Raw genomic sequence first — 26,997 nt, 5'->3', positions numbered from 1 at the left:
CAGTTCGGGTTCAAGCGGAGTTTCAACGAACGTGGCACGAAACAACTCAATAATCTCTTGCGCCACAGCTCATTCCACTCAGATAGACAGTATTCTAGCTCGAGGTATTCTACTCGGAGACAGAGCAGCTGGAGTTTCCTTCGCATTTAACAGCTTTCAATCACAATAATCGCCGCACTAAGCTCGCCTTCTCGCAAGCGTCTAGATTATGAGCGCTCGAGTATGTGCAAAGCACCCAGCCAACGGCGGAATAGTACCTGCTACATCTAAGTTGGTGATTGAAAAGTACCATCGCTGCGTCGAAAGATGAGCTGTCAACACTGACAAACGCAGAAGATGAATTCGTGACATACGAGAAAGAAGAATGAAATGATCAGTCTAAGCTGACTGTTGAGGATTGTCAACGGATCCCTCAGTGACGACTTCTATGAACGTCTCAACGTCTTCAACCTTGTCTTCATCCTCCTGGTTGGCCAGTAAGCCCTCTTCAACAGAAAGGTCATCCGGGTTTCCGATAATGCTGCCCATACGCTTGTGGTTGCTCGGAGGTTTCTTGGACAGCTACATCGTGAACAGTCAATAGATTTCCCCTCCTGCAGGATTTCCCCACTTACTGCGACGTAGATTGCAGACGATAGGATGATTACTGTCCCGAGAATGGATAACGGAGAAGGTATTGAGTGAAAGAAGACCAAATCGTTGAAGGTTGCAAAGATGATCTGAAGAGAGATCAATGGTTGTACTGATATGTGGAACATTGGATGGTGGTGACGATATACTCGCCTGTACATATATTGCCATAGTGCCGCGACCAGCTGTCTTACGTTGAAGACCCATTGTCAATAAAATCTGACGTGAGTTAGCTTGCTTGAGTCCAACAGAGGACGGTCGAATGGCCCTACCTGAAGCGAAAACCCGAATATGCCAATAGCTCCGAGCATGACAATCCACTCGACTCGCGTTGGGATGACGAAAGGCTCGCGCGTGATCAGCATCCTAGGCCATTGGAGATTAATGCATCAGTACCTTTCGCCTTAAGACAACGCAGTGGTCTGGAAGACTTACGCAATGGTCGAGTATATCACACATTGGGTAGCGTACGCGATCACTGTGTGCATAGGGTGTGCTTGCTTGCCGATTGCTCGAATTGTCGTGTCTAGAACGCGTATGACGTTAGGTGAGCAGCTGCACGCTATCGAGGAACCTCACAAGCCCCAGTCGCTCCAAGGACAGATATCATCGAAATTCTACTGTGACATAAGAGTCGAGATCTGGTGCGCAGTGCAGCTACCTATTACTCACCCAACAGCCGCCAAGCGTTGCGCAGGTGTGACCCAATCTACACCGATAGCTCGGTCGTCGATGACCACCGACGGCGTTGAAGCAGCATCGTTCGATGCGCCTCCAAACAAAAACGTGGGTCGCGCTATGAGTACTACACCGACAAGACTGAAGGCTTCCCACGAAGAGTATATCAGTACTTCCCCAAAGCGCATCAGCACTGTAGACCGCACCGCTAGCAACAGCTTGACTGCGCTTGAAGTCCTCCTTCAAGACTACGGCACCGGCGACCGCAGTGCACATAGGCGCCAGGAATTGCAATACCGTTGCATCTGAGAGGGATAAATATTGTAGAGAATAGTACAGTCCGAAGACACCCGTGAAGCTATAGAAGCGATGAGGCCAGCCAGCACTATTCGACCATCACGCGTTCATACGCACCCGCAAATGCCTCTAAACACAAGCAACAACCGAACGCCCTTTGGGCCAAGAATGGGATCTGGTACCTTCATGACGACCCTGTCGGAGAGTCAGTAAAGCAAGCAGAGGAAAGATGAGTGGAACTTACATATATATGACGCAACACATCCATGTAATTGCCTATTTCACATCTTGGAATTTAAGGTCTGCAAGAATAGTACATCTCAGAAAGGTGCAGCGCACCATCCGAACAGTAATGAGCTGTCAAGGAAACCAAGCCTCTTAGTCGATGCTGATCCATGTCATCAACGTAGAAAGCCATACCTCAAACATAGACACCGCAGGATCCACATTGTTGAGCTTCTTGACGAACACGTTCATCGACGATCCAAATGCTTGCGAAAATGCAATCATGAGGAGTCCTATGTTGTTTCGGAACGTCTCGCTGCATCGTATTGAGAACTTCTTCCAGCTGGCATGGAAGGCATGGGCTGTATGGTTGAGGAAGGAGCCTGGCTGTTGCGTTTCGCTTTGCAGAACCGATGCTGACGATAGCGCTCTATTCAGCCGTACCAGCGGTATGTCCGGCGCAAAATGTGTGGCCTCCGGTGTTCGAGCGACATAAGGCGTCCTAGTGTTCGTAGCAGACGTCATCTTATTCGGAATTGTCAAGTTTTGCTTAGAAGGAAGTCGTGCGATTCTTTGATCCGTCCTGCCCAGCGCAGCTAGACGCAATATAGCCTCAGTAGCACCTGTCGGTCGAGTACTTGACAGTCCACGAAGATCGAAAGAGATCTCACGGCTCTGCTGCGGTGAGTGTACGAGAAATCTGATGACTGGTTATATACATTCCAGATATCAGATAATTACGGTCACGGCAAGATCTTGCTAATCTGGGGGCGGGGAGCGCCCGTGAATACTATAGTACTAAGTTGGAAGTCGACTTTTCCGACGTCTCATTGATTCATTGAAGAGGAATCGCTGCTACCGAAACAGACGACATCAATCATACTTGAGAGATGCAACATGAGATATTCCAAATAACAAAGGTATTATCTGAGAGAATGTGAACGCTACGGCTTACGTAACAATCGTCGCTGCAGTTCGACACCTTTTGGGAAGTACTTTACGTAACAATCACCGCTGCTTCTCTTCGTCGTCGCTGCCCCTGTTGAGCTTTCTTGCTTTCGAACCGGTCATGTTCCACGATGGCGTTCACTACGTTCCTGCTCGTGGCGGTGCACAGTGAGAATTTTCTTTTCATTCGTCGTCTGTGATGATTCACACATTGATTCGCATTGAATCGCAGCGCTTTACGCTGTTACATTGCATTATATACGGACAACTTCCTTGGTGGCGTTGACTACCTACGTCGTCACGTCGGTGCATGGTGAGTGGTTCGTGTTAAGGATCGTTAACGGCTTTAGGTTTCTATACGCTCACGTCGCTTGATGACGTTTACCGTGTATGTTCTCGCGGCCGTGCATGGTGAGTATTTGGCATTATTTTCTGCTGGTTTTTCGAAACGATTTTTACATTCACTTACAGCGGTTGTCATGGACGTGCTGTGGTTCTTTCAGCCTCGGCCGCCGGTTGCGGGTTCGAGTGACGGATCGGAGTTTGCGCGGTCGCATTGCTTCGTTGGATACTGCATTCCTCCGCTTGGGGGTGCTATTCGCAGGTCGTGCGTATGCTCGACTGATGATAGACGCGGATTTACGCTCAGGTATGGATCGCCTCCTCTGCTGTCTCGTCGATCGTCCGTGACGTTCAGGGGTATGCAGTCTGTGACTTCACTCGATTCCACTTGGTCTTCGAATGTTTCGTCCGTCGCGCTCGACGTCCCGTTGTCGTTCATCGCACGCATGCTTCCGTTTCGCACTCTGACCGATCTTGCACGCTTCCATCATATAGGAAGAGACCGTCGAAAATGTTCAGTCATCGGTCTTGAGTGTCTGTTGCTCGAGCATCGATGTACTCTGGCTTGTGTCTCTGCTGTGGCAGTGTTCGATTTTGTAGACGATGGTTTGCACGAGGTGCGGTCGGATGGGATCTGTACGATGGACTGCGTTCTGTTGGATCGTTTTCCAGTGTTAAGTGGGCAGTTTTGCCAGACAGTGCGAACGACGTATTTATTTACCGGTGTTGTTCGTTGTGACTTATGTGTTCCGCGCATCAAATCAGCCTGCGTTATTATCGAGATGCCGATTACAGATCTTCGCACGCCAACATCGACGTGATGCGTAGCCGCAACGAATCCGCGTTGTATCCCATATGCTTCTTCTGGTCGACTATCGTCATGAACGTCCTCACCGCGGACGAGATCATCTCTGCGTATCTGACTCACATTCAGCAACACGTCGCGTTCTGCTCTCGCACCATCGAGGGCATCCAACTCGCTGCAAAAGTGAACTATCACGAACGAGGATTCACCCTCTACGATGGAAGCCAGCCATCTTGTCATCGCTGGAGCTGCCCCAAGCGGACACGTTTCTTCTTCGACGACGGCTGTTTGAATATTGCATTTGATAGCATGGGCATCCACTCCCGAACCGGTGTCGGTCTCCTGGCGCATGAGTGATTCGCCGTGTGGTGACGCGTGTGTGGTCAGAGCAAAGGGACCCGTAGTATTTGCCGGATCAGTAGACGAGTTAACATCGACGTTCGACGGTGTATTATAAATGTAATGGCTTTGTTGTCATTTGGAACCGGCGCCCCGGCGCCTCTTCACCCAAGTTTGGCAAAGGAAGTAATACATTTTCAGCATCTCAATATCACGGGACAGACATTATAGTATCACTGCAGACATAATGTTTTCATGGTGTAATGTCATGAATGTCATGACAAATTCGCTTGCGCTTCCTTTGTTCGGCGCTCTGTTACTTACCTCTACCAGCAGCTTGGGAAGTGAAGAATTGTTAATTAAATCCACGTACTAATCGCCTGAGTTCCGATTACGGGAGGAATATTGAACATCGGCGTAGTGTTATCATGCATAGGGGCTTTGATCACCCCCCAGCACATCGACACCAATGACGAGAGCATGTCCAGCGTCTGGCCCACGACAACTTCAAGATCAAATGCGGGTTAATCCTCCTCAAAGCTGAAAAGAGAATGGATTGTCGGGGTCGGGAAGTTCGTCATCGACACCGCGATGATCTAGTGCACATGTGGGTTATTATCGAGAGGTTTCTGACATCCAGTGATGCACATAGGATTGCGGAACGTCTCAGATGCCCGTGCGGCCGGCCGTTGTGAGTGTTTTATTATCGCTGGCCTGTAGCTCAATTGTGCGAATACTATTGTACAGTCCAGCGTTTTTGTATTTTTTTTACAAGCGCTCTTCTGCAGGACTGTTCTGGGACGGCCTACAACTAGGATGCTTGCATACGCGGACACTCTTCGACAAGGTCGTCGTCTTCTTACCGAATGAGATTCGTGAGAGAAATCTTTGGACAAACTCAATGGTCACGTATGCAGCAGAGTATTACTGCTGACGTTGGGCTCGATAGGAGGAATTGCGCGCAATGGCATGAAGTCCGAAACGAGTATCAGAAAGCTAGACCAATCCGCAACAAGATTACTTGTTACGTCCCTGCTGTTTCCCAGGATGGAAGTGAGCAATAGCACTATATTTAAATCCAGCCAATTTTCGTCGCTAACCAACAGCTTGTCTCGAACGCTCGCTACCTTGAAGCTTTGATTCTGTGTTAACTTTAACATCAAGATATTTCAGTATCGGCAACGTTCGACAGTTTATAACGCACCATCGAACAAGACTTTCCCGGATACCTCTCTTCCCCTGCGAGCTTGCTATTCTCATCACAGCTGAAGGGTGAACATCCGCGCACCAGGCTTGCTTCCTGTGACTCACATTTTTCGCTTGCAAGATATTGCGGCCTGGCAAATGATTACTCTTATACGTGGTTGCTGCTTTTCTGTGTATTGCAGGTGAAAACCCCCATCCTAGATACAATCTCTGCTTATGAGTTCATTGCATAAGCTATTTTTACCAAAGTTGAAGGACAAACGGCTATCTACCGGGCTTACTTCCTCTCAATATTGCGAGGGAAAATGTGGGCTCAGCAAGCGATGAACCCCCAGTATGAAGTTTCTCTTCTTCTTAAGGTTAAGAGCAAACCAGATGCCCATAATGTACGCAATTCTCTCTGCCGACGATTCCATCGCACCTTCATGAGCAGGTCGCCTTGCCACCGTTAATAGGCTAAACAGGATATTCGGCATTTGTTTTTCCTTCGCAAGATGCCTTGCCTGCTCCTGAGGTGCGCAACTATATATATAGTCGATTTTTGCTTTTTATCAAAGTTCATCGATGGCCAGGCCGCGCTAATGTCCATTAGTAAAGGTCAGTCCGGATTTCGTGTCAAGCACCAGCAGGAGAGCCGAACGGGCAGCAGTAAGAACCGTTCTCGGTGTCCGATGATCCTCACTGTGCGTCCGTCTGTCGCTCCGGGCCAATCCCGACTCCACCTTGATACACCGTGTGAATCACTACACAGTCGCTCCCTATGTATCCAACAGTCATGTCTTGCATTATTTCGGGACAGGCTAGGAAAGGGGGGAGGATTATTCTACGTGACTTGACTCGCAAGCAAACGCACTGTGCGCAATATGAAAATAAAGCCAGCAACCTGTCATAGCAAAATACCCATGCGCCCTTGACTTCATACCGACTTTCCGCAGTTCACAGGAGCACCGCTTGTTGTCATGAGACAGCTTGGCTTGCTCTTGAGACGCTGAAGAGCACCTGTCCCACATGCTTCTAACGCATTTAGCTCGCTTGTGAGCGCTATAACTACTGCCACCGAGATCCCGTCGCAATGACACCCATTGATCATGACGGTACCTCCTCGCTGCCGAAAGATTTTGCCGCGTTTTCACGTTCAATGGGGGGCATCTCCCATGATGCACATGGTGGATGTGGGACGGTTCCGTCCGGAGCCGTTGAAGACCGCAACCATGCAGACTCTAAGTTGAGCATCACAGCCAGGATCAACCTCGGTCTTACGCTCAGAAGCTGTCAACCGGGGGAGAGACCATCGCAATGCAGGTTGTTGTCCGGGAGATATGTGGTTTTGATAATCTGTCCAAGCAGAGTTCATTAGCTCACATCCGAGCCACTGGAAGGCGCAAACATCCTGATGGTTCAGCCGGTGCAGCTCAGCCCGAACATCTGTCATCCGTCCCATGATTGGAGGTCCAACGGGTAGCAATTACGAATGATCAAGATGGGCTCGACCCGCCACGATCTCGCGCACCCCAGGGCGAAACACCCTGATTATCGTCATACCCAATACAGGCACGCAGCCTCTCGGGGCCCAAGGGCATGCGCATGCTGCTCACATCCAGCGGTGAGGGATGAAGAACAATAATCTTCTTTAAGACCCGTGCTGCAGCCTGTAGTTTTCGGATACGCTGGAACTTCACAAAGCATTAGAACTACGCAGAGCGCAGACGATATCTAAAACCCAAGGCGGCTAGTAGGAGGATTTGCCAATGTCAACTTACGCGCTATCATGTATTTCACTCGTGCTTAGCCGACCGTCCTCCATGGTCTTCAGTGCCTCGGCATCTTCAGCCTCTTCATTAGCCAGCAGGCCTTCTTCTGCAGGATCCCCCGAAGTCGAATCGACACTGCCATGTCGCTTGCGAGCACCGACATCCTCCTTCGAGAGCTGCCTCGTACAGTCAGCCTGTGCGAATCGCAAGGCGATGTGTGAACGTACGGCAACATATATAGCGGACGACATGATGATGACAGTCCCGAGGATGGAGAGCGCAGGAGGAGTTGAATGGAAGAAAACAAAGTCATTGAACGTGGCGAATATAATCTGAAGCCAATACCGATCAGCGGGTGGGAAGGACGTTCGTGGAAGGTGGTACACGTGCTTGAACATATACGGCCATCGTCCCGCGTCCCGCGGTCTCACGTTGCAGTCCCATCGTCATGAGCATCTGAACCACGAACTTGAGTCTGCTTATGTTGTACTCTACTGCACATCGAAATCGCTCACCTGCCCCATAAAACCGCACAGACCTATGGCCAAGAGCATTAGAATCCATTCCACTCTGTTCGGAAGGACAACATGCGGCCGCACAAGGAGCATTCTGTTTGAAACGTCATCCGATTAACAATGTCTATAAAATTAATCGGAGGTCAGGTAGCTCACGCTACTGTTGATGTGATTACGCATTGAGTAGAAAATGCCACTATACTGTGCATCGGATGAGCACGTTTGCCCATGGCACGGATCGACGTGTCTACGAATGCTTCAATTAATGAGACTGTGAAATTGGGGACATCATCACCTACAAGCTCCCGTCGCGCCGAGAACGCCAAACATGGCTGCCCTGATGTACCATGAGCATTTGCAGCGACCATGTCAAATGGTAGATTACCCTACGGCACTCAGTCTCTGCGCAGGCGTGACCGGAACAGCACGAATAAGCAGTGTCACCACACCTCTGCCGTCTAAGACAGGATGGGAGTCCGGCGCGGTGGGCGAGGACTTGCCGCCAAACAAGAAGGTGGGCCGAGCAATGAGAACGACGCCGACCAAACTGCAGACTTCCCTCGAGCATGGCGGAGATTAACACGAGCATTGAAGAACAAAGGCAGTGACATTACGGCTGGCAAGCGCCTGGCTGCGCTTGAACTCTTCCTTCAGGACGATGGCACCGACGATCGCAGTGCACATAGGCGCCAAGAATTGAAGTACGGTCGCATCCGATAGTGATAGGTATTGAAGGGAATAGTATGACCCGAACAGGCCGGTGAAGCTGCAGGTCCTTTCATCAAGTCTGAGTACAGTGCGAAGTAGTGCGTCCACTAACCCGCACACGCCTCTAAATGCTAGAAGCAAGCGAATGCCTTTGGGACCAAGAATTGGATCCGGTATCTTTGTGAGTGACCTTCAACGTTATCAGCGAACACAGCGGGGATATGAAAGGATTGTGGTAGTACATGTAGCTGACACAACACATCCAAGTGATTATCTACATGCAGTAAATTAGCGAGCCGGCGATGGACATCACAGAGTTCCTCACCATACGAATGCATATCAACTGGCGGTGCATACGAGCATTAGAATAGGAATCATCCTGACTCATAAACTGACCTCGAGCATGGGGACGGGAGGATCCACACTATTGAGCTTCTTCACGAAGAGACTCATCATGGAGCCGAAGGCTTGTGACAAAGCAATCAAGAGCAAGCCTGTGTTGTTCTTGAAGATGTGATGGCACCGTGTCTGGAATCCTTTCCACCTCATGTGAAAGGACCGAGAGTCATCCCGCCCGATTTCTGGAATCTGTGAAGGCGTCGAAGTCGGGAACCTGCTATCGAGCTCTGCGAGCGGAATGTCGTGTTCCAAACGCGGTGTATCTGGTGTCTGTCCGCTGTATGCCGTACTGATCATGGTAGGAGTCATGTTAACGGTGGCGGTAAAGCGGCAAGAGGCTCAGCGTAACATCATCCGCCGTGGGCTGTGGAGAGTGCACAACATTCCCACAGAAGGCATGAGTCAGGAGAAGAATTGCGCAGGAGATAGGGAGAAGCGGGCCCATCGGCGCGGACGGCATAATGCAAGGTACATCGCGCACACGTGACAGCCTCGACACGTCTGTGGCACAGCGGTGAGGACGACGTCGGACTGTGGTGCAGCAGAGAGCCTTCATTCCCATGTGGCTGATATGAGGAATGTAGCTCGTTCCTTTGGATCAACAACACATCGCGTCATGATGAAAAGTGCTTACCCCAGTTGTTGGGCGCAGTGAGCGGTTCCTACTAATGCGAATTGATACGTCTCACTCTGCAGATCAGTAAGAAAAATGAGTATAGGCTCCTCAATTTGGGGACTCGGCAGTCATCGTTCGATGGTCTAATACCACTCTATATGCGACAACAGACTGAATATCATGGTCTGAAGTGAGGTTAAGAGTTTACTATCTGTTTGACACTGTCTGAATAAGCATATAGATGACAGCAGCGCAGGATCACTCGATGCACCTACGTCGCATCAACAATCTCAACATCGCTGTGTATAGCAATCCGCTTTCACGCGAGTAAACAAAATCTCATCAAGGTCATAGACAAAAAGGTGCCATAGCTTGGAAAAGCGGGAGATGGAGGAAGACTTGAAGAGACGAAGCAGACTGCGAGCCATGACAGCCACATCCGGCAACCGCCGAATAAAAATCCCACGACGCAACGCCATCGACTCGATCGCGCCGCAGATGAAGTCAAAATGCACCATCATGAAAATTTCGGTGCTCGTCTTGCTTCCTCCCTCTACCTCCATGTAATCCTCTCTGGCCTGTTAGACGAATCAAGATTTCTTTCGCAACATGTTCCAGCATTTTTCGTGTCGTCGAACGTCCGTCACAACGACGACAACTTACAGGAATACATGGTACGCCGAGGTTGACTTTTCATTCGGCTAGCAACTATTACTTTGCGAGAGCCAAAGCAGTGAGCAAGAAGACTTCCTCTCTCACCGCAATAGATTTGCCATTTTTCATTGGGTGAGTGTCGTTACCTGTGAAGAAAAGGACCGGTAATTGCGCTGCGCGAAGTTGTCTACACTAGAGATTAGTAGCTGTCCGGGGAAATGTGCCCATCATCATGATCACAAACGTGCTCTTGACCTGGGCTCTGTTGATGCCCATCAAACTCAGCTGATTGCTGTCTCCCTCCGCTCGGTATTCGAGATTAAAGCCATATTTCTCTTGCCTCATCTGTCAGCTTGCTATGACTCCTCTTCTCACTCCCCCGAGACACCTCGAGCTCCATACGGTCATTCACGCTCCACGATCTGGTCGACTTCCCATGCTAATCGTGGCTATCCGGCTCTTATCTTCGGCGACTACAGGTAATGTGCATGAACTATGCGCATGAGCTGCCGGACGTGGTGTTCTCGCGTAACTAATGGTCGATTGGAACTGTGATGTCCCGTTCTGCTGTCCTCCCTATACTACGGGGCGCGCGACATCTGTCACCCGACCTCTTTCCCTTTGGATGTGGTCGTTGCTTGCCATGCTCTCGGATCTCGTGTTCTCCTAGGCTTGCACATGAAGCCTGTGCATCTGACTACTTGCACGGCCAGAACGGAAAGCCTGCTCCATACGGGCGCCCAATCACCACATTGACGATGGCGGTGACCCACTGAACTTACATCGATCATCTCAACGCCCTGCTGACGACATCGATTCATGAAATACACGCCCAGACACCAACATCTCGGATCCGACTTCTCACACGAACACTGTTGCGGCTCTATTGACTCACGGCGAGACGCTGTCATTTCTCCTCTCGAATCATGGAAACTCCGTCAGCCGCCTGCAGAACTTCCTGTTGCTTCGCAGGTGACAATTCCCCGCCATGCCCGTTTCTTCGCTGCGTGGGCACATCTTCTGCCGCCGCTTGTTCCAACGCTGTCGGCTCCTGGTCCTATCACTAGCCTCATCAGCGGTCCCAGCTCCGTGCAGGCATTCCGCCTCCGCTGACTTGGCGCCGCCTTTATCGCCTATCGCCATGCCTCGCTTCGCCTTCCGCATGCCAGCCACGAGGCTCACGGCCGTGTCGCTTGCTCCACGATGATCGATCCTGCGTCATGGTAACGAATCGAGAAGTGTGTGTATTCTCTGCGCCTATCGAGACACATGCATTACAGGGGAGCAAGTGCGGAACAACACAAAATAGCGAGCGGCTAACGACTGCATGCCGTCTTTTACATCCTCCACAACGCGATCATCAACAAGCGAGCGAGCAACGAGGCTCACGGAAGAAGCGAAAGCGGTGCCATCCCAGACAGCACAATGAGTGAAGGTAAGGCACTCGCGAGATGAGCAAGGAACGGGGAGAAGACAAGATGGTACACTATGTACGCGACTATGTATGTAGGAGCATAATTAGTCATTATAGACATATGAACAACAAACGAACCGAGACCGAGAACCCAGAACCGACGATGAAAAGCGCGTACGCCCAGGATATGTCTGCACGATGGGGAGCCGAGAGTGGCGGAGCAGGAAGCGGGGAGCAGTGGAGCGTACAGATGACAACAGAAGTGATATGGCAATCGACATATCGTGGGCGATGTGGCAATTAATGCGCATATGGACATATGATGAGGGGGGAGCTTTACTTTTGGGGCAGCAGGCCGCGCGGTGCGACGACTGATGTGAATGCAGTTGCGAGCCGTCGAGAAGCATCTATAAGTGGCGCAACGGCGGATAAAGGTCCTGACGAATGTATTGGATCGGACACGAGAGGAGAACACAACTTCGGCAAATGATCATACAAGCCCCAACAGACTTTTTCTCTCGAGTTCGCGCCTCACGCCGACATCTGCGTCATATACGACAGCAGCTGGATGGAGCTCGCGCCAGTCACCGGAGTGGGATTCAGTGGCGCGGTCGAGTACTGTGACGTGTACTGCGGGGGGTGCATCGACACACTCTGGTACGTTGGCGGCTGCGCCAGGGGCGACGATGGGTACTGACTCGTGGTCGACTGCGGACGGGAGATGGGGGGTGTGGCGAGCGGAGAGGAGGTCGTCGATGGTGCGGCGGAGGTGGTCGTGGAGGCGTTGTGGTGTGCGTTGGCAATGGAGTTCGAAGGAGTGTGGTGGCGCGACTTGCTGTGCTGCAAGCACTCGTGCTGGCCGCTGGCTAGCAGGGCAAGCCCGATCGCGCCGTGATCGCCAGAGTGCTGGTAGTGATATCCTGCGAAATCACGATAATCAGCACCGAATCACAAGCGGATTCTCCAAAGAAGGAAACCTACTCAAGCCGTTCATGTTCTTGTACCGTCGCTGGCAGTCGCCGACGCCGCACGCGTATGGTCTCAATCTCCGCTCAGCTTCTCGCTCGACCTCCCGGAGCTCCGACTCGCTAATGGGCTCATTATCGTCCTTGCCACCGCGCTTCGATGCGAGCAACGCCTGCACCTGCTCGAGATCCTTCGGAGGCGCAAAGTTGCACGAGCCGTGAGTCATGTGATACTTCAGGCCATTCGCTTGCTTGTACGACTTGTTGCAGTTTGGCTTTGGGCACTTGAACGGTTTCGAGAGGAGCAGCGAGGAAGCAGGCCGTGAGAGTGTCGTGCTCGCGCGAGCGGTTTGGCCGCTCGCCGTAGCGCCAGAGACGGACGTCGACGGGGGTGCAGCAGCGACGTTCCGGAAGACGGACGTTCCCATTGCAGGTGACGCGACGCGCGACGACGAGGGCGTACTGTTAGGCGTGTTGCTTGCGCTGTGATTGAGCAACAGAGCGGGGGGCACACACGTCGATCGACCAGCATACGCGTTCCTCGCATCGGAACCTGCCGGACCTTCGATTGGCGGCGCAGTCGTGGTGGTAGGTGACGGGACGGTACCGGGAAGAAGCGAGGAGTAATCGGAATATCCGGCGTAGGTATTGAACGCCTCGTCGACACGCGGAGAGAGACCAGCCATGCTTGAACGCGAAGCGGGAGGGAAGCCGACTGACAGCGGAGAGTGGCCAGAGCGAGATGGGAGAACGGTTGTCGTTTCAAAAGCGGAGATCGGAGCAGGCATAGGAGATGAGCAGTTGGACGCCGGGGCTGAGCCAGGGTACAGGGTGGATGGATACGAGGACAAGGGCGTCGATATAGGAGTATCAGGTGGGGAGGAAGCTCCCGATGACGGAGCGCTCATATGGTCCATGTCCAGTTCCATGTCATCTGGATCAAAGGAACCGTGATGATAGGTAGGCGCCGTTGGAACACCGTTGACTTCCGGGAAGTACGATCCTTGCGCGGGAGGAAAGTTTGCCTGGGCGTTCTGGAGTGGCATCGGGGGGGCGAAGGGATCTACGACAACCACATGACACTCCTCAAAGTGGTCGACGAGTGCATGCAGGTCAGTAAGGTTTAAGCCACAGCAGGTATAATCCCGGCACTGCGTGCAAAATAAGCTGATCTGCTCTGTCAGATAGCTTCCACAGCCACTCACAAGATCCTGTTGGTGATCGAACATGCTAAGTGCATTAACGATTGAGCCCCGGTCGCTCTCAATCGACGATGATGTTTTGCCGAACTTGAATTCGTTCGGACTGAAATTAAGAGTCAGTTCCGTGGCATTCGACTCGAGAAGAATTGGACACTCACTCGAGGGGGCCGAGCAAACCCGGGGACATACCGGTGAAGAACCTACTATTCCCGAACGAACCCGCTCGCCAGGACAATGATGGCGAGCCGATCAAACGGCGGGTGTAAGAAGCGGGATTGAAGGAGCCATTGTGACCACCGAAGGAGCCAGAACCCATGGTAAAGTCGTCATTTCCGGTCGTCTGGAAGGTGATGGGCTGAGCCGTAGCCATGTTAGGATCGTATGCGAAAGCCAGCGTGGGATGAGCGGTCGTACGCGGCTAAGACAGACTCAGAGAGTGAGAAGAGAAACTCTAGTGCCTGCTAGGGTAGGGAGCGGTCGGTGTCGTTAGCGTCGACGAGGGATGTGGGCCGAGCAGGGGGCGAAGGAGACTCGGGTATTATAGCTCGCCTGGCGCCACGCGCTACCCAATTAGGCATCGAGCAACAAATACACCAATATACAGCCAAATATCTGTCATTTCGATATCCAGAATTCCCACAGCCCGGCACGGACGAGCGCGCAGGGCAGGGACGTCGACCACCGCGCCGTCCCTCTCACATCCATCGGCCACGCTGCAGGCGGCAGGCGACAGGCGAGCAAGACATACTTGTTGTTGTCGACAGCAACACCTGTGCGGGCTTGCGAGGAGTCACACTCGCTCTGCCCCCAAGTTCGCCCGCATACACCCCCCGCGCTCTCCGAACCCTATGCCGTACATGTGCCCACACTTGCCAATACGCTTTCCCATCTCATTTCTCCCAAGGGCCCCGCTTGCCATTGTTCGCCAGCCGATGGAATGCGCGGCACCCGCCTTCACTTTCCCTGAGTAGCCGACCACGCCCAGCCCACATGCACGGCGCACCCATCAGCGAGGCCGTGCTCTGCGTCTTACCCTCGCGCCCACCGACGGGCCAAGCCACGCTGCGATCCACATTGCTCCTGTGTAGCTTGACAGCGAAGCTGCCGACGGACGGGCGTGCGGATCGACCAACGGATGTACGTACAGAGCTCTGTTCAGTCCGCGTTCGACACAGCCCGCCGGTGTCGCTGCCGGGCGCCGCTTTGATCGCAACATCTCGCAACATCCCTCACCCGGGCCGACTCCATTCCACATGGTTATCGTGGCGGGCGTCGGGCGACCTGCGGGTCATCCCGTCGACGATCTCCCGGCTACGTGGCCCGGACCCCAGATACCTACTTAGTCAAAGTTTCTGCAGTGCCTCCAAGTTTCCCATGTCGCCTCAGTTGGGAATGCTGTTGCTGTTCGATGCGGGTGGATCGTGCGGAGCAATCGTAAGCAGTGCTTTCCGGATCAATGTAGGTTCTGCTCCACAATACATGGTACGCGTGAATTACGAACCTTGCTGACCCGGAATATCATAGGCCCCGTGTACGTTTGCTGCGCAGCAAGGTTGGTACGGTGTAAGGTTTTTTCAAACGTGCAGATGAGATATTAGGACAACAGTACGCCTCCTCAATGACGACGTTGACTTCGGATAATCTACGGAACGCCTTCGCCAGTGCCCCACTTCACGACATTATACGCATAGCATTCCGGTCCTTCGTACCACAACTCCATGATGCGAGTTCGCTTCTTCAGCGATGCAGTGATTTTGTCCGCCAAGTGGGTCCTGCGACTCGCTCCTCCGAATTTGCCGAGACGTCTCATGCTCTGAGGTTCTGCTTTTTGGTTATGTTATGTCCCATACGCGAAACTGTCACAGCCACAAATATGCTAAGCGAAAGGCCATTCCATGCGCAAGGTGCGCGCGAGTGCCAAACCTTGCTGGATCATACTGATCCAAGACTCTGATCTCAGACAACCTTCTGAACGCCTTCGCGGGTGCCACAGTTCACGACATTAACGCATAACAATCCAATTCTCATACCACAATTTCATGATGCGTTGTCCCCTTCTTTAGCGATGCAATGATTTTGTTTGTCTAGTGGGTCTCGCGGTGTGCTAAACCTTGCTGGATCGTACTGATCCAGGACGAATCATACAGTCCTAGCATCTACGACGAGTTGGCAGTGATCGGACATAATGTCCTCTCCAGATATATTTTCACACTCTCCCCAGAGCGAACACAATTCAATTGCTTGACTGCGTCTTGCGACACGCTCTTGATCTCTCCTCGCGATGTGCAATATTTCTTTACGGCTCTTTTCGATCTCCTGTGGGAGATGATGTCTTCTGTCGGAATGAAAACGGCGTGTCAGGACAACATCTATGGCGAACTTTCTGGAGATCTGACTGTTCCGGTGACGTACCATGAACTCTGGTATCCTCTGGAACATCTTCTCTATGGGCCGGAACTTTCTCAGCCTCTCGCCAGCGCTGTACAACGCACTCTCGACTACCTCAAAGGCATCACACGACCTGACCATCGCGGCTATCATCAGCACAGTCAAATTCTCGACCTTAATCAATACAAATCGTCGTCTCGCCTGGAGAGACGTTCTCACTGGCCAGACCAGTAGGATGCCGAGCGTGAACTGCATCCCCGACTCGCTTCTTCACATCCTCCGCGGTGCGGTACGATTCTCGACGTAAATTTTGCGCATTTTCAACTGCTGACTACTGTTCTCTCGCCCGACAGGGGTTTGTCATGTTCCTACCCCGCTATTCTCGTTTAGAGGCTATACGGCAGATTTCTCCGAGGACATGACGTGGTCAAATTCTCCGGAGACAATACAAATGTACCTCTGTTTCATCTGGCCAGGCCACGTAATAGGCGAGGTAATTGCAGGTGAATGCATACAGCCTGGCCACCCCGCTGACAGACTCCGCCATGTAGGCGCTCATCCTGACCGGTCCTCGGGGTCCTTGTATGGACGCCCGACCGGAACCGAACGGCAACGCCTACCTGTGCGCCTACCAAAACTACCAGGATCGTCATCATCAATGGCGGTGCCACCGTTGGCGCACACTATCCACCCCTCGTCACCGAGGTTATGCCTTGTCATCGCTTTTCGACAAGGCCGATGTGGATGCGGTCACTGTAACACATCTCAATCCTCTGACGACCGGACCAGCGGGGTATCTCGAAACTTCTCGGCGCTCCTCCATGCATCGTGACCATTCCGAAGAGGACTCGCGATGATGAGAACCCGACCTCCAGGTCTGAATTGGCTCTACGACCTTGCTGAATATAGCTACGCCATTCCTTCTCCTTCGCTCGCGGAGCGTCGATGCTTCGCACCTTCCGATGAGTCTGTTCCGTTGGGCTGGACCATCCGCAGGCTGGGCCCTGCGCAGAACCGAGGCATCGACGGCGATGCTGATGCGTGAGGTATGCGTCGGGCCAGGCAGAGTGGAGGCTGTGCACCATGACCGTACCAGTGCGTCCCCGCCATTCATATTTCGTAAGCTCTGATCGTACGTGGGTTGGTATCGGTATTCCGGAGATCGTTTGCAGAGTGGGCCGGACATCATCACAAAACGAAGCAGTGGCTACCGCTCGATCGAGCCAGCTTCGCCCTCGCCATCTCGCTACGGCTGTGTTCGCAAGACACGCGGTTCTCTCCATAGGCTCCGAGGTCGCTGACTGCGAGCTCGACCGCCGTTCTAACTTACTCCATTGCCGATTGGCTTCGCCGTGTTGCGGACGCGCGGCCTGTCCCCTGTGGCCTGCTGCGCATGCTGCTTCGCAGCCGGTGGAAGGCTTCCCCCTACATGCTGCTCGTGAGATGAAATGAGGTGCGTGTGCGCTGACGTGGCGGTGTGCGTGGGCGCGGATGAGCTCCGGCGTCGAGTGACCTATGTTGCTCCATGCGAGAAGCATCACGGCGAATGTCGAATGCTGCGTGTGCGTTGATGCGGCCTCCGAGCTTCGCATGCATCCTTGGCTTCGATATGTTTCACAACACATGCTCTCCTTGGCCCATAATTGGAACATTGACGCTCCCTAGAAGATTGAATGAACGTGAGTACAGAGCAAGCCAATGTGCCTGCGTGGTTTGACGGGCACCTTCCCGTCTTCTGTCTTCCATCCGACGTCTCCGACTCATCATCCGACTCCGCTGGCTGATGTGCATTCCGCTGGACCTAGCCGATGGGTACTTTTGGGAATTCTCCTCCTTCATGTTTCCTGATCTGTGGTTGGCATCACCTGATGGGCAACAGAAGAACATAAGTTGTTGTTTCAGCTCACATTGCAGACTGCGACCGAGCGATGCCCAGAGCAGATGGTGTCTTCGCTTCTGATGCAGCAGGACGGTATTGTCCTGTCTAAAGTGCCTAGGTTCTAGCAACTGCTGCTGCGCAATGCCTTGGGATCCCCGAGTGCGAAGCGGGAGCTATTGACATTGATGCTATTATTCACAAATCCGCTCCAAGGTTTCGCGCTGAGCTGTGTGGCTGGCGGTGGCGGTCTAAACTACGGTAAAGGCCCACCTCTGACGTGATTGTGACATTTCTTCGCAGCAGGTTCAGAAGGAAAGGCTGCTCGTGTGACCACCGAATTTCAAGCTGGTTGGCGTTTCAACGATGCCTAGTTTGATAATAGGGTCAGCATGATGTCAAACATGTCCACCTCTGTATGCTCCTGGGATGCTAAGCAATTCCGTGTTCTGTGGTTCTCGCGGTAAGTCATATGGGCCGTGCTCGCCTCTACCTTTAGACCTTCCTAACGCGGAAGAGAAGTCATTTGCGCCCGCACGGCGAATTCTGTTTTGGCGATTCGATCGATTGGGGCGAGCCAAATGGGCAGGCTTCCATGGTTCGTTGCCATCGGACGTCTCCCGTCGCTGCTTCTCTCCCCGGACAATTGGACGCTGAAACCGCGTGGTGGCCCCCGACGGATTCGGGGTATCCGCGAAGCGCCTCGAACACTCTGTCCACTCGCGCCTCAGCAAATGCTGTGCTGCGCCTGGGCACTTGTCATGGCGGGCGGGGTGGCCTTGCTGTGCCTGGGACCCGCCTCGCAGACTACTTTGTCATCCATTCTGTTGGAATTCGCAATTGGCGAAATGCGCTCGCATGGACAATAGAGCCGTGGGCCCACCCCGTCCAATGGCGCGATCCTCGTTAGCGGGAGGCGCAAAATCAATTCTGCCGTGGACCGGGCGATCAATCCGCAGGCCGATCACCCTTTCGTCTGTCCTGCGTTGTGGCGTTGATGCCGGCATGGGAGGACAGCAAGCATGAACACGCCTCACACCTGTAGACGCTGCGTGCCTGTGTCGGATTACTACTGATCATAACCAAGTTGTTTCGCGCTGTGGGTGCGTTAGTCCCGGCCATCTTGATCATTTGCAATTCCTTTCCGTCGGTCCTTCCGTGATTGCATATGGGGATGGGGGACGGATCTTCGGACTGATCTGCACCGGCCGAATCCTTAGGATGGGTGCACCGGGGTCTATGTGAGTGTTGGTAGTGTAGCACATCGTGTAAGTATGTTCGGTGTCCACTTAATGAACTTCCATTCTCTGTGTGGACGAAAACCAAAATAACAATCACCCATCGCCCGGGCAACAACCCTCGTTGCGATGGTCCCTCTCCCCTCAGTGACGGCTTCTGGGTCTTAGGCTGAGGTTGACACTGACTATGCATGATGCTCAACTCTGATCCTGTGCGGTCGCAGGCGTGTGTAGCGCTCTGACACTGATAGAGCCTTCCCACATCACCGCGCGCATGCACGGGGCGACCGGAAGTGCAACCCTCAAACGTATGTGAAACGCCGCAAAATCCTTCAGCAGCAAGGGATCCCTGCGCCAAGGTTATGCACCGGCGGGTGTCGTCGCGGCATAATCTCGGTGGCAGTAGTCATAGTGCTTTAACATGCGAGCAGAACGCATCAGGGGCGTTTGAAACAGTGTTCCAATACACTTTGAGCGCTATTGTGATGCAAAATGGCGCTCCTGTGAACCGCGGAAGGTCGGTACCAAGCCAAGCGCGCATGTGTGTAACATTTGCTATGACAGATCGCCGGCTTTATTCTATGCATATTGCGCACAGGCTCTGCGTTTGCGGGCTAGAGCTGATTTCAGGCCATCCGGCTCTTCTGCAATCGTGCCATAGCTCACAAGGTTGCTTGGGTAGACTATCATATAACATGCACGAATAGTCTCTCTGGATATGTATCTTAGCTCGATTCTTCGCCACTGAAAATAATCGCTCACATTCACCGCGCCAGCAATATCAAGTGGCACACATCCGCTCTATTATCGAGGGACTTCAACCACATTTAGGACCACAACTAGCCGCGCAGTTGTATTCTTGCACACATGCCACATTCTAATATTTGAAGACTGTTAATATGCACTGCCAACCGCACAGCGTGGATTTATTCGGCAAAAGCCACCAGCGGATTGCCAACTTTATTGAGAACCTTCGACGTCAGACATACGGAATTGGTAGATGGAGAACCAACCAACTTGAACAATTAATTGCTACAGTGCAGAGTGGAATCTAAGGTGGCAGTCGTGTAGGTCCAGTCTCCGAGGGAAAGATTGCTGTCGGTTAATGCAGACTGCTCGACCAGAAGGACGATAGAAGGAAGACCGTCACCGACGACACACAAACGCACAAGAGCTATCAACGAACGATACGACCAACGGACTCTAGATGAGAGATTTTTCTTACGCAATCAGAAGTTCGCCGCTAGTAATTCTTCGCAAGGAATTCCCGACTCGTGCGCAAACGCGCGTAGAGTTGACCCCCGTTCCCTAGCCTGGCCCGCAAGAAATCAAGACACTACCGTTGGATTATAGGGGCGATTATATGGTCACGCACAGCGAGGATCGTCGCACGACACCTAGCATGGTTTCGAGTCGCTGACCATCTACCCCTCCTGCCGGTACTCGACGAGCTCTTGCTGCACAATTCTGAAATATGCAAGCGATCGCGTTCTGGTCAGAATGCGACTGAAGGATCAGATCCAGTTGACGAGCTATATGATTCGAACCTTTTAAAATATAGGGCGCATGCGTGGAAAGGGAGGGAAAGGGAGAGAATTTTCCAACTGATGACACGCTAAGAAGATAGGAGACAACGCTGGACTATAGGAGGAGTGGCCTTCCTGAGTCAACGAGCGGTTTCAAGGTCGCTTGCTCACGTTCTTCGGCCTTCGACAGCATGGCCATTCCGGGGCTTTGGCCAGGGTCTGGACAGCTTCCTGTATAAAAATAGCAGAACCGGTTCGAGATGCAACAAAGCAAATTCGCGTGGGGATCTGGGCAGTATGGTCTTAGAAAATCAAATGAAAGAACAGCAGCAACTATATGCGTACGAAGTCCGGACTGATTGTCATACGATCGACATTAGCGCACCGTAGCCATCGATTAGCTTTGATAAAAAGCAGTAATCCGATATATGTATAGTTGCGCACGTCAGGAGGAGGCAAGGCATCTTGCGAACGAATTTTACACTGAATATCATGTTTAGCCTGTTAGCGGTGGCAAGACGACCTGCTCATGAAGTGCGATCGATTCATCAGCAAAGAGGATTACGTACAGTATGGGAACCCCCTTAGTAAACAAGATGAGAAAACGCACACTGGGAGCCATCGAATGCCGAGGCCACAGCATCTCGCGAGCTGGAAATTTTTCAACAGCTAGTGGCCCTTCAGCTATGGTAAGAGCAGCTGACGCAATGAAGTCGTAAGCAGAGAGATAATTTTGTCCAGGATGGAGGTATTCACCTGCCATGCACAGTGAAACGGCAACCACATACTAGAAATTATTTGCCAGGCCGCATTACTTTGCAAGCGAGAATATTCGCAGGTTGTCCACCCTTCAGCTGCGATGCTCGCTGTGGAAGAGAGGTATCCGCGCGAGTCGTATAGACTCTGATCGGTGACGTGTGGTAAGCTGCCGAACGCTGTCAGTACTGGAGTCAAAGTTATTGTAGAATCAAGACTTCAAGTCCGCACGCGAAAGCCTCAAAGCAGCGAGGGTTCGACTGTCGATCAGCGATAAAACCAGCTGGATTCAAATGCAGTGCTGTTGCTCACCTGCATCCATAGAAAACAGCGAAAACGTAATCTTTTCCGGATCGATGCTAGAGAACGTGGCATTCTTACATTCATTGACTTCGTGCCCGTGCGCACAATTCCTCCCACCAAAACCATCGTCAGCATAATACTCCGCCGCATATATCGTTGCAATTGCGTGAAGACCTCTCTCATAGATCTCTTTCGGTAACAAGATGACGATGATCTTGTCGGGGAATGTCGGGCGTATGCAAGCAACGCAGTCGTAGCTGTCCTAGAAGATTCCTGCGGAAAAGGGCTTGTCAACAATGACAAAATGCTAAACTGTACATTATACTCGCACAGATACACTTCCGATTAGCAACGGTTAATCCCTGCAATGGCTGAAATCACGTCTGCGATATTCCACAACCCCATGAACATTACTGGACGTCAGAGACCTTGCGATGGTTATCCACAGTGTCGCATCAGATCGCGCAGTCGATGACGAACTTCCCGACCGCAGAAATCCCTTCTCCATTCGGCTTTGGGCAGGATGAACCCGCATTTGAGCTTGAAGTTTGCGATGTTCCTTGTGGGCCAGAAGTTGGACATGCTCTCGTCATCGATTGGGGGATAGCCTTGATCGTACGAATCAAAGTCGCTATGCATAGTGAAATTGCGCAGATGTCGATTCTCCTCCTAATCAGAATACAGGCGATGAGTCTGAGATTGATTTACGATATTTCACTTCCCAAGCTGCTGGTAGAGGTAGTAACAGAGTGCTGAAGCGCAAGATACGAGACGCGTGACGTCTCGCGTTCATCGTCACGCGTCGCGCACTAGCTTCCTAGCGCGTTCACGACCATGTTCTCTGTCACGTCCTCGGCAATATTCACGCCGCATGTTTGTTGGTTGTGACAGTGTATCTCGGCCTCCCAGGACCCCACCATTCGCATTTGCTTAACAGCCGTGCACGTAAATGTGACCTTTCAGTGAACTCTTGCTTGGATAGTCTGATCCTATATTTCCCAGCTTGGATGCCAGAGCTACAGCGTTCGTTAACACGAAATAGATGGACCTATATTACAATGTGATATGGGCAGAAAATGTGACAAGACATATTCTCTGAAATTGAATCCCGCATGCTAGGATGTATTCACTTCAAAGCCTTCGACGAAACATGGTTAGAAATATTGCCGAAACCCGTGCGCTCGATGCACACGAGCCGGAGGCGTGCAGATACATGGAAAGTTGTCTGTTAGACAATTTTCCCAAGTTGAAAGGTGTCGTGATACAGGGAGCACTAGACGGGGTGAAGACAACGATAACAACTGATCAATATCCTGCAATATGTAAAGAGCGGTTGCTTTCGCAATTACGCTGAGAAGGCACAACTGCCGATGCACGTTTTTTCTTCTTGTGCTGGCACTATGTCTTCTAACGAAGCATTCAATCCCTCGTCCTGTCGGACCAGCTTCAACGCATGTGCGGAGTCAAAGTGCTCCTATTCTCAATTGGTACGATTGAACATGTACCATCATTCGTCTGTTAACAGCAGCGCGACACAACGATGAAGGTTTCGGAATTTGGATGTGCGTGCCATCTGCAATGTTAGGTACATCGTCCGAATTTGTATATACATGGTTAACAAGACAAGCACCCTCTCAAACATGTGCACGATGGGAGGTCGACAGTAGAATCCCTTATGCGTCCCATGTACTGTACGTCGAAGGTCAGGCCTTCCGACTTCATCCAAATGGTTTCTTCGAAAACAAGATCTTGAGGCAATCTCATGCACTTTGATGGAATGATGCCCAGTGCGATACATCAGATTTCATCTGGATCTCGTATGGCCGCCGTGAAGGATCCTGCCGAAGAGGGATCAAGAGACTAAGGATGCCGAGGCACTGAATATCGTGGAGGATGATCGGCTCAGTACGAGCAAAATACATAATAGAGGGCAGGATGGTTTTGGCACTTCCTCCGTAGTACTGGTCGCGTTGGGCTAAGATATTGTACGTGCCCCTGCGTAGTTCCATCACACTGCTGGACGTGAGCAATAATGTTGAGCAGAGGCGACTCATACCAATCTTGTGCATTAGTAGCTGCGTTTAACGAACGAGGTCAGTCGACGAACTAGGATTGAATGTAATAAAGGTTCCATGTTGCATTATATTCCTGTCGACGTCGGTATAGACAGCAAATGATCTACTATATATGCAGACACGTCGATTGAGTACAAGCAGTGCTTGGGATACAAGGCGATGGGCACGCACGTACACCAGTGCAATGTCATTCTCGTTCTCTCCTCTTTCCGTCATGTACCTCTTCTACAGGGAATCTGCCGTATGCAGCGGCCATCGAACCTTGATTCACCACTCTATGCATGCAACATCATGCCAATCGAGTAAATCGAGGTACAATAGAGAGGAAATCGTCCAGCAGATGTCCTGGCCTGATCCGGATAAGGCAGACAGTATACAACCATGACTGTCGGCAGAATGCAACATGGATGCGCACGGTAATTCGCAGAATGCATGAAGAGCACGTCCTGCTAGCAAGTCTCAACATTTCCCGATTGCACCGGCAAAGAAACTCTTCCTTTAACTTATTTACTTCACTTCATGAATAGCCTCTTTGCCCGCAGCGGACGCGCGGCACCGACGCGGCCCGTCTCCTTCTGATACATTCGGTACGCCTCGCGTAGGTGATCCGGCGAGAGCGGACCTGTCTCGCCGCGGCGTTCTTGCACGTCACGCGCTGTAGCAGCATATCAATAACGTGATTACAGGGAAAGAAGTGAAAGAGAAGGAAAGGGAGGGAGGTGAATCGATGTGAAGGAAGGCACGAAGGGGAAAGGAGAAGGGGGGAAGGGGGAAGGGTGAGAGGAGGAAGGTGAGGAGGTGAGAGGAGGGAGGTGAGGACAGTCACGTACCTTTCTCGACAATCTCACCAATGAACACCTTAGCAAAACCGGCAACGACTTGCGCGACTGGTTGAGAGACTTGCTGACCGAGGGTTTGTTGGATAACCTGAGAATAGCATGAGATGAGACACGAGCGGGGAGAGAGGAAGCAACATGAACGAACTTTGCGCACAGCGGCCTTCGGCAATGCGTGTCTCCTATATGCCTCGAACCGGTCATACTGGGCATCGCTGAAGTTGTCCATCAGGACCCTAACGACATCGCATCAGCATCTCACTCGCCACTCCAGCCCGGCACCACGCACTTCAGATTATCCTTCGACTGGCTCTGGAATGATAGCTGTGCAGAGTAGTCATCGTCCGCCATGGCCGGGAGGACCTCGTCCTCGCCCTCGCCGTCGTCCTCACCCATCTTGGGCACAGTCGTGTCGCCCACCACACCAACTGTCCCGGGCAAGCTGAGTCCGGCCACCGCAGCGTTATCGACTGGGCTCCCGCTAGCCCCGGGAGAAGCGAGCGAGCTTGCGGCGACGTTGTGCCACTGCAGTTCTGCTGGCTGGGTTTGTGATCGCGTAGGTTGGGTCTCTTCAGCCATCTGGTTCGGGATTGGCTGAAGTTGAATCTGTCCTTGACTCTGGCTCCGGCTCGAACTGTAAGTTTGGCTGTAAACTTGGGTCTGCCCTTGCGTGAAGCTCTGGCTTTGGGAGAGATTCTGCGAGGGCAACGTGGTGATAGCGGGCAGGGGCGAGTTGACGGCTGAGCTCGACGCAGTCTTGGGCTTTCGTCCGCGTTTTCCACCAGGAGCAGGGGTAGCAGTAGGTCCGAGGGGGCCGTTCGGGGATGTGGACGGGAGATTCGTGTAGGGGGAGGTCATGGTGGCGGGAAGTAATGATCGATGACCTCGTTCAGCTGGCCTAGGATTCCCGATAATTCAGTAATTTAATACTTATACTGTTTTGAAAAGCAAGCTCGTGTGGTCTTTGACAGTCTCTATGCGTACAGGTGCGGATAGAGCAATGTCTGAACAGAAGGTACACTCAGACTGGTTGTACAGGTCAGTGGTATGACTTTCGATTGTAATTGGGTGAACACGTGGGTGTATATAGGACCCGGAACACCTCTAAAGACAGTCTTCGTCACGCTTGCAGGCCTTCGTTAGTGTCAAGCGGACCAGTCGATCTGTTTTCAACAGGGCGTGAATAATGTTTACTGCCATATTTTATTTAAGGTATGAGCTGATGATGCTTGATGAGGGAGCTTGTAAGACAGGTGATGAATTGGTGACCAATGCATTGCAGAGAAGCTCACTTCATCCTTTTGGTCGCCTCACTCACTAACACTGAAATGCTGTGTAGGCTGTCACTTAGATCACAGAAGACACACTAGTGCGGCAAAGCAAAGAGAATTAACCAGCCACGTCTGTGCCAATAACTAGATAACCTGCCGTACAAAGCAGGAGGTCTTCCTTGTTCACGACTTTCTTTCCTAATATGGTTTCTGTGCCACATCCTCTGATCGCTCTCTTGTCGACGGTCGCAGACAGTATCTCTTTCAACGATATTTTGATTAAGCCTGGATCACGTCCGATACTTAAATAACATAGAGGATTGTCTGTGGCTTGTGTGTAAAGTGCCTTGGCGTCCGATGAAACCATAATGCATGACTGTGTGGTTGCACCAACTCTGCAGGGCACGATTCAATCGTTCTGCATGTTTGAAGAGTGAGCGGTGTTAGTTGTCCACATGCTGAGTCCCAGCTGGGAATTTGTGAGCCAGAGCTCCTTCATGCTCTTGTGTCGTTCATCAAACTCGGCGCAATCTTGTGTCTCCGAGAAAGCCGGCGTGCCTGGAGGAGTCCGTCAAACCAATCTCTGGCGAATACCCGTCTCTTGACCATACCAGCGTTCTTTCTCGACAACTGAACTCGATCATATACATCATTTGAGTCATCTAAATTCCTATGACCTCAACTAGACGTCCTTATAGAGCGGATGCATCTAAAATACACGTATTGGTCGTCCCTGATACTCCAGACACTGTGATCGGGGTCTTATGATGACGTCGATGTGCCTGACTCTGGGACAAAATGGATGCACCCACCAAATCAGTACCTCTTGGTTTTTCCAATTCCCTGCGAAAACACAAAAAAACATCTTCTCGTGAACAACATTCGTCAGCAATCAGGCTCGCTGAGTCTGAACTGCCCTGGCGGAGTGCACTCAGCGAATTCGTCCTTATATTCAGCGCCTTTGCGTCTCTCCGGTCCAACCCTTCTTGCCCTCAACGTTTCGCCCCCCAGCACCTCCCCCCCCCGCTTGTATG

The 26,997-nt window shown here is 52.0% G+C and overlaps 7 protein-coding genes across 7 annotated transcripts; 2 read left to right on the top strand and 5 right to left on the bottom strand.

Moving 5' to 3' along the window:
• Nucleotides 1-37: 37 nt before the first annotated feature.
• LAESUDRAFT_705159 (DUF6-domain-containing protein) lies at nt 38-2,533 on the bottom strand. Its single transcript, XM_040906576.1, has 13 exons — nt 2,026-2,533; nt 1,945-1,962; nt 1,850-1,881; nt 1,723-1,800; nt 1,515-1,666; nt 1,303-1,456; nt 1,210-1,247; nt 1,066-1,156; nt 903-996; nt 784-849; nt 615-719; nt 354-561; nt 38-294 (listed from the first exon to the last, which is right to left on the bottom strand). The coding sequence occupies exons 1-12, from the start codon at nt 2,353-2,355 to the stop codon at nt 379-381; spliced, it is 1,341 nt and encodes a 446-aa protein (XP_040760770.1). The 5' UTR covers nt 2,356-2,533; the 3' UTR covers nt 38-294; nt 354-378.
• Nucleotides 2,534-2,842: 309 nt separating this feature from the next.
• LAESUDRAFT_381085 (uncharacterized protein) lies at nt 2,843-4,388 on the top strand. The gene is made up of 4 exons (XM_040902250.1): nt 2,843-2,946; nt 3,011-3,091; nt 3,282-3,427; nt 3,886-4,388. Exons 2-4 carry the CDS (start codon nt 3,089-3,091, stop codon nt 4,280-4,282), a joined length of 546 nt encoding a protein of 181 aa, XP_040760769.1. The 5' UTR covers nt 2,843-2,946; nt 3,011-3,088; the 3' UTR covers nt 4,283-4,388.
• A 2,838-nt stretch (nt 4,389-7,226) lies between these two features.
• Nucleotides 7,227-8,993, bottom strand: LAESUDRAFT_660631 (integral membrane protein DUF6; the record flags this gene model as incomplete). Its single annotated transcript, XM_040904881.1, has 12 exons — nt 7,227-7,397; nt 7,449-7,553; nt 7,606-7,677; nt 7,737-7,830; nt 7,893-7,983; nt 8,036-8,068; nt 8,165-8,290; nt 8,351-8,502; nt 8,557-8,634; nt 8,687-8,718; nt 8,770-8,787; nt 8,841-8,993. 12 exons carry the CDS (start codon nt 8,991-8,993, stop codon nt 7,227-7,229), a joined length of 1,125 nt encoding a protein of 374 aa, XP_040760768.1.
• A 3,065-nt stretch (nt 8,994-12,058) lies between these two features.
• Nucleotides 12,059-14,064, bottom strand: LAESUDRAFT_738401 (uncharacterized protein; the record flags this gene model as incomplete). Its single annotated transcript, XM_040910889.1, has 4 exons — nt 12,059-12,447; nt 12,509-13,643; nt 13,698-13,797; nt 13,853-14,064. The coding sequence occupies 4 exons, from the start codon at nt 14,062-14,064 to the stop codon at nt 12,059-12,061; spliced, it is 1,836 nt and encodes a 611-aa protein (XP_040760767.1).
• Nucleotides 14,065-15,560: 1,496 nt separating this feature from the next.
• On the top strand, nt 15,561-16,346 carry LAESUDRAFT_729534 (uncharacterized protein). Its single transcript, XM_040909650.1, has 3 exons — nt 15,561-15,598; nt 15,655-15,781; nt 15,842-16,346. The coding sequence occupies exons 2-3, from the start codon at nt 15,765-15,767 to the stop codon at nt 16,314-16,316; spliced, it is 492 nt and encodes a 163-aa protein (XP_040760766.1). The 5' UTR covers nt 15,561-15,598; nt 15,655-15,764; the 3' UTR covers nt 16,317-16,346.
• A 5,235-nt stretch (nt 16,347-21,581) lies between these two features.
• Nucleotides 21,582-22,055, bottom strand: LAESUDRAFT_380662 (uncharacterized protein). Its single transcript, XM_040902249.1, has 2 exons — nt 21,791-22,055; nt 21,582-21,717 (listed from the first exon to the last, which is right to left on the bottom strand). The coding sequence occupies exons 1-2, from the start codon at nt 21,962-21,964 to the stop codon at nt 21,679-21,681; spliced, it is 213 nt and encodes a 70-aa protein (XP_040760765.1). The 5' UTR covers nt 21,965-22,055; the 3' UTR covers nt 21,582-21,678.
• Nucleotides 22,056-24,368: 2,313 nt separating this feature from the next.
• On the bottom strand, nt 24,369-25,088 carry LAESUDRAFT_660430 (TAFII28-domain-containing protein; the record flags this gene model as incomplete). The annotated part of the gene is made up of 4 exons (XM_040904867.1): nt 24,369-24,511; nt 24,687-24,783; nt 24,841-24,928; nt 24,982-25,088. 4 exons carry the CDS (start codon nt 25,086-25,088, stop codon nt 24,369-24,371), a joined length of 435 nt encoding a protein of 144 aa, XP_040760764.1.
• Nucleotides 25,089-26,997: the final 1,909 nt, after the last annotated feature.

This window comes from Laetiporus sulphureus, assembly GCF_001632365.1.
Source record: "Laetiporus sulphureus 93-53 unplaced genomic scaffold LAESUscaffold_43, whole genome shotgun sequence".
Classification (NCBI taxonomy): Eukaryota; Fungi; Basidiomycota; class Agaricomycetes; order Polyporales; family Laetiporaceae; genus Laetiporus; species Laetiporus sulphureus.
This window is presented reverse-complemented; position numbering and strand designations above follow the sequence as displayed.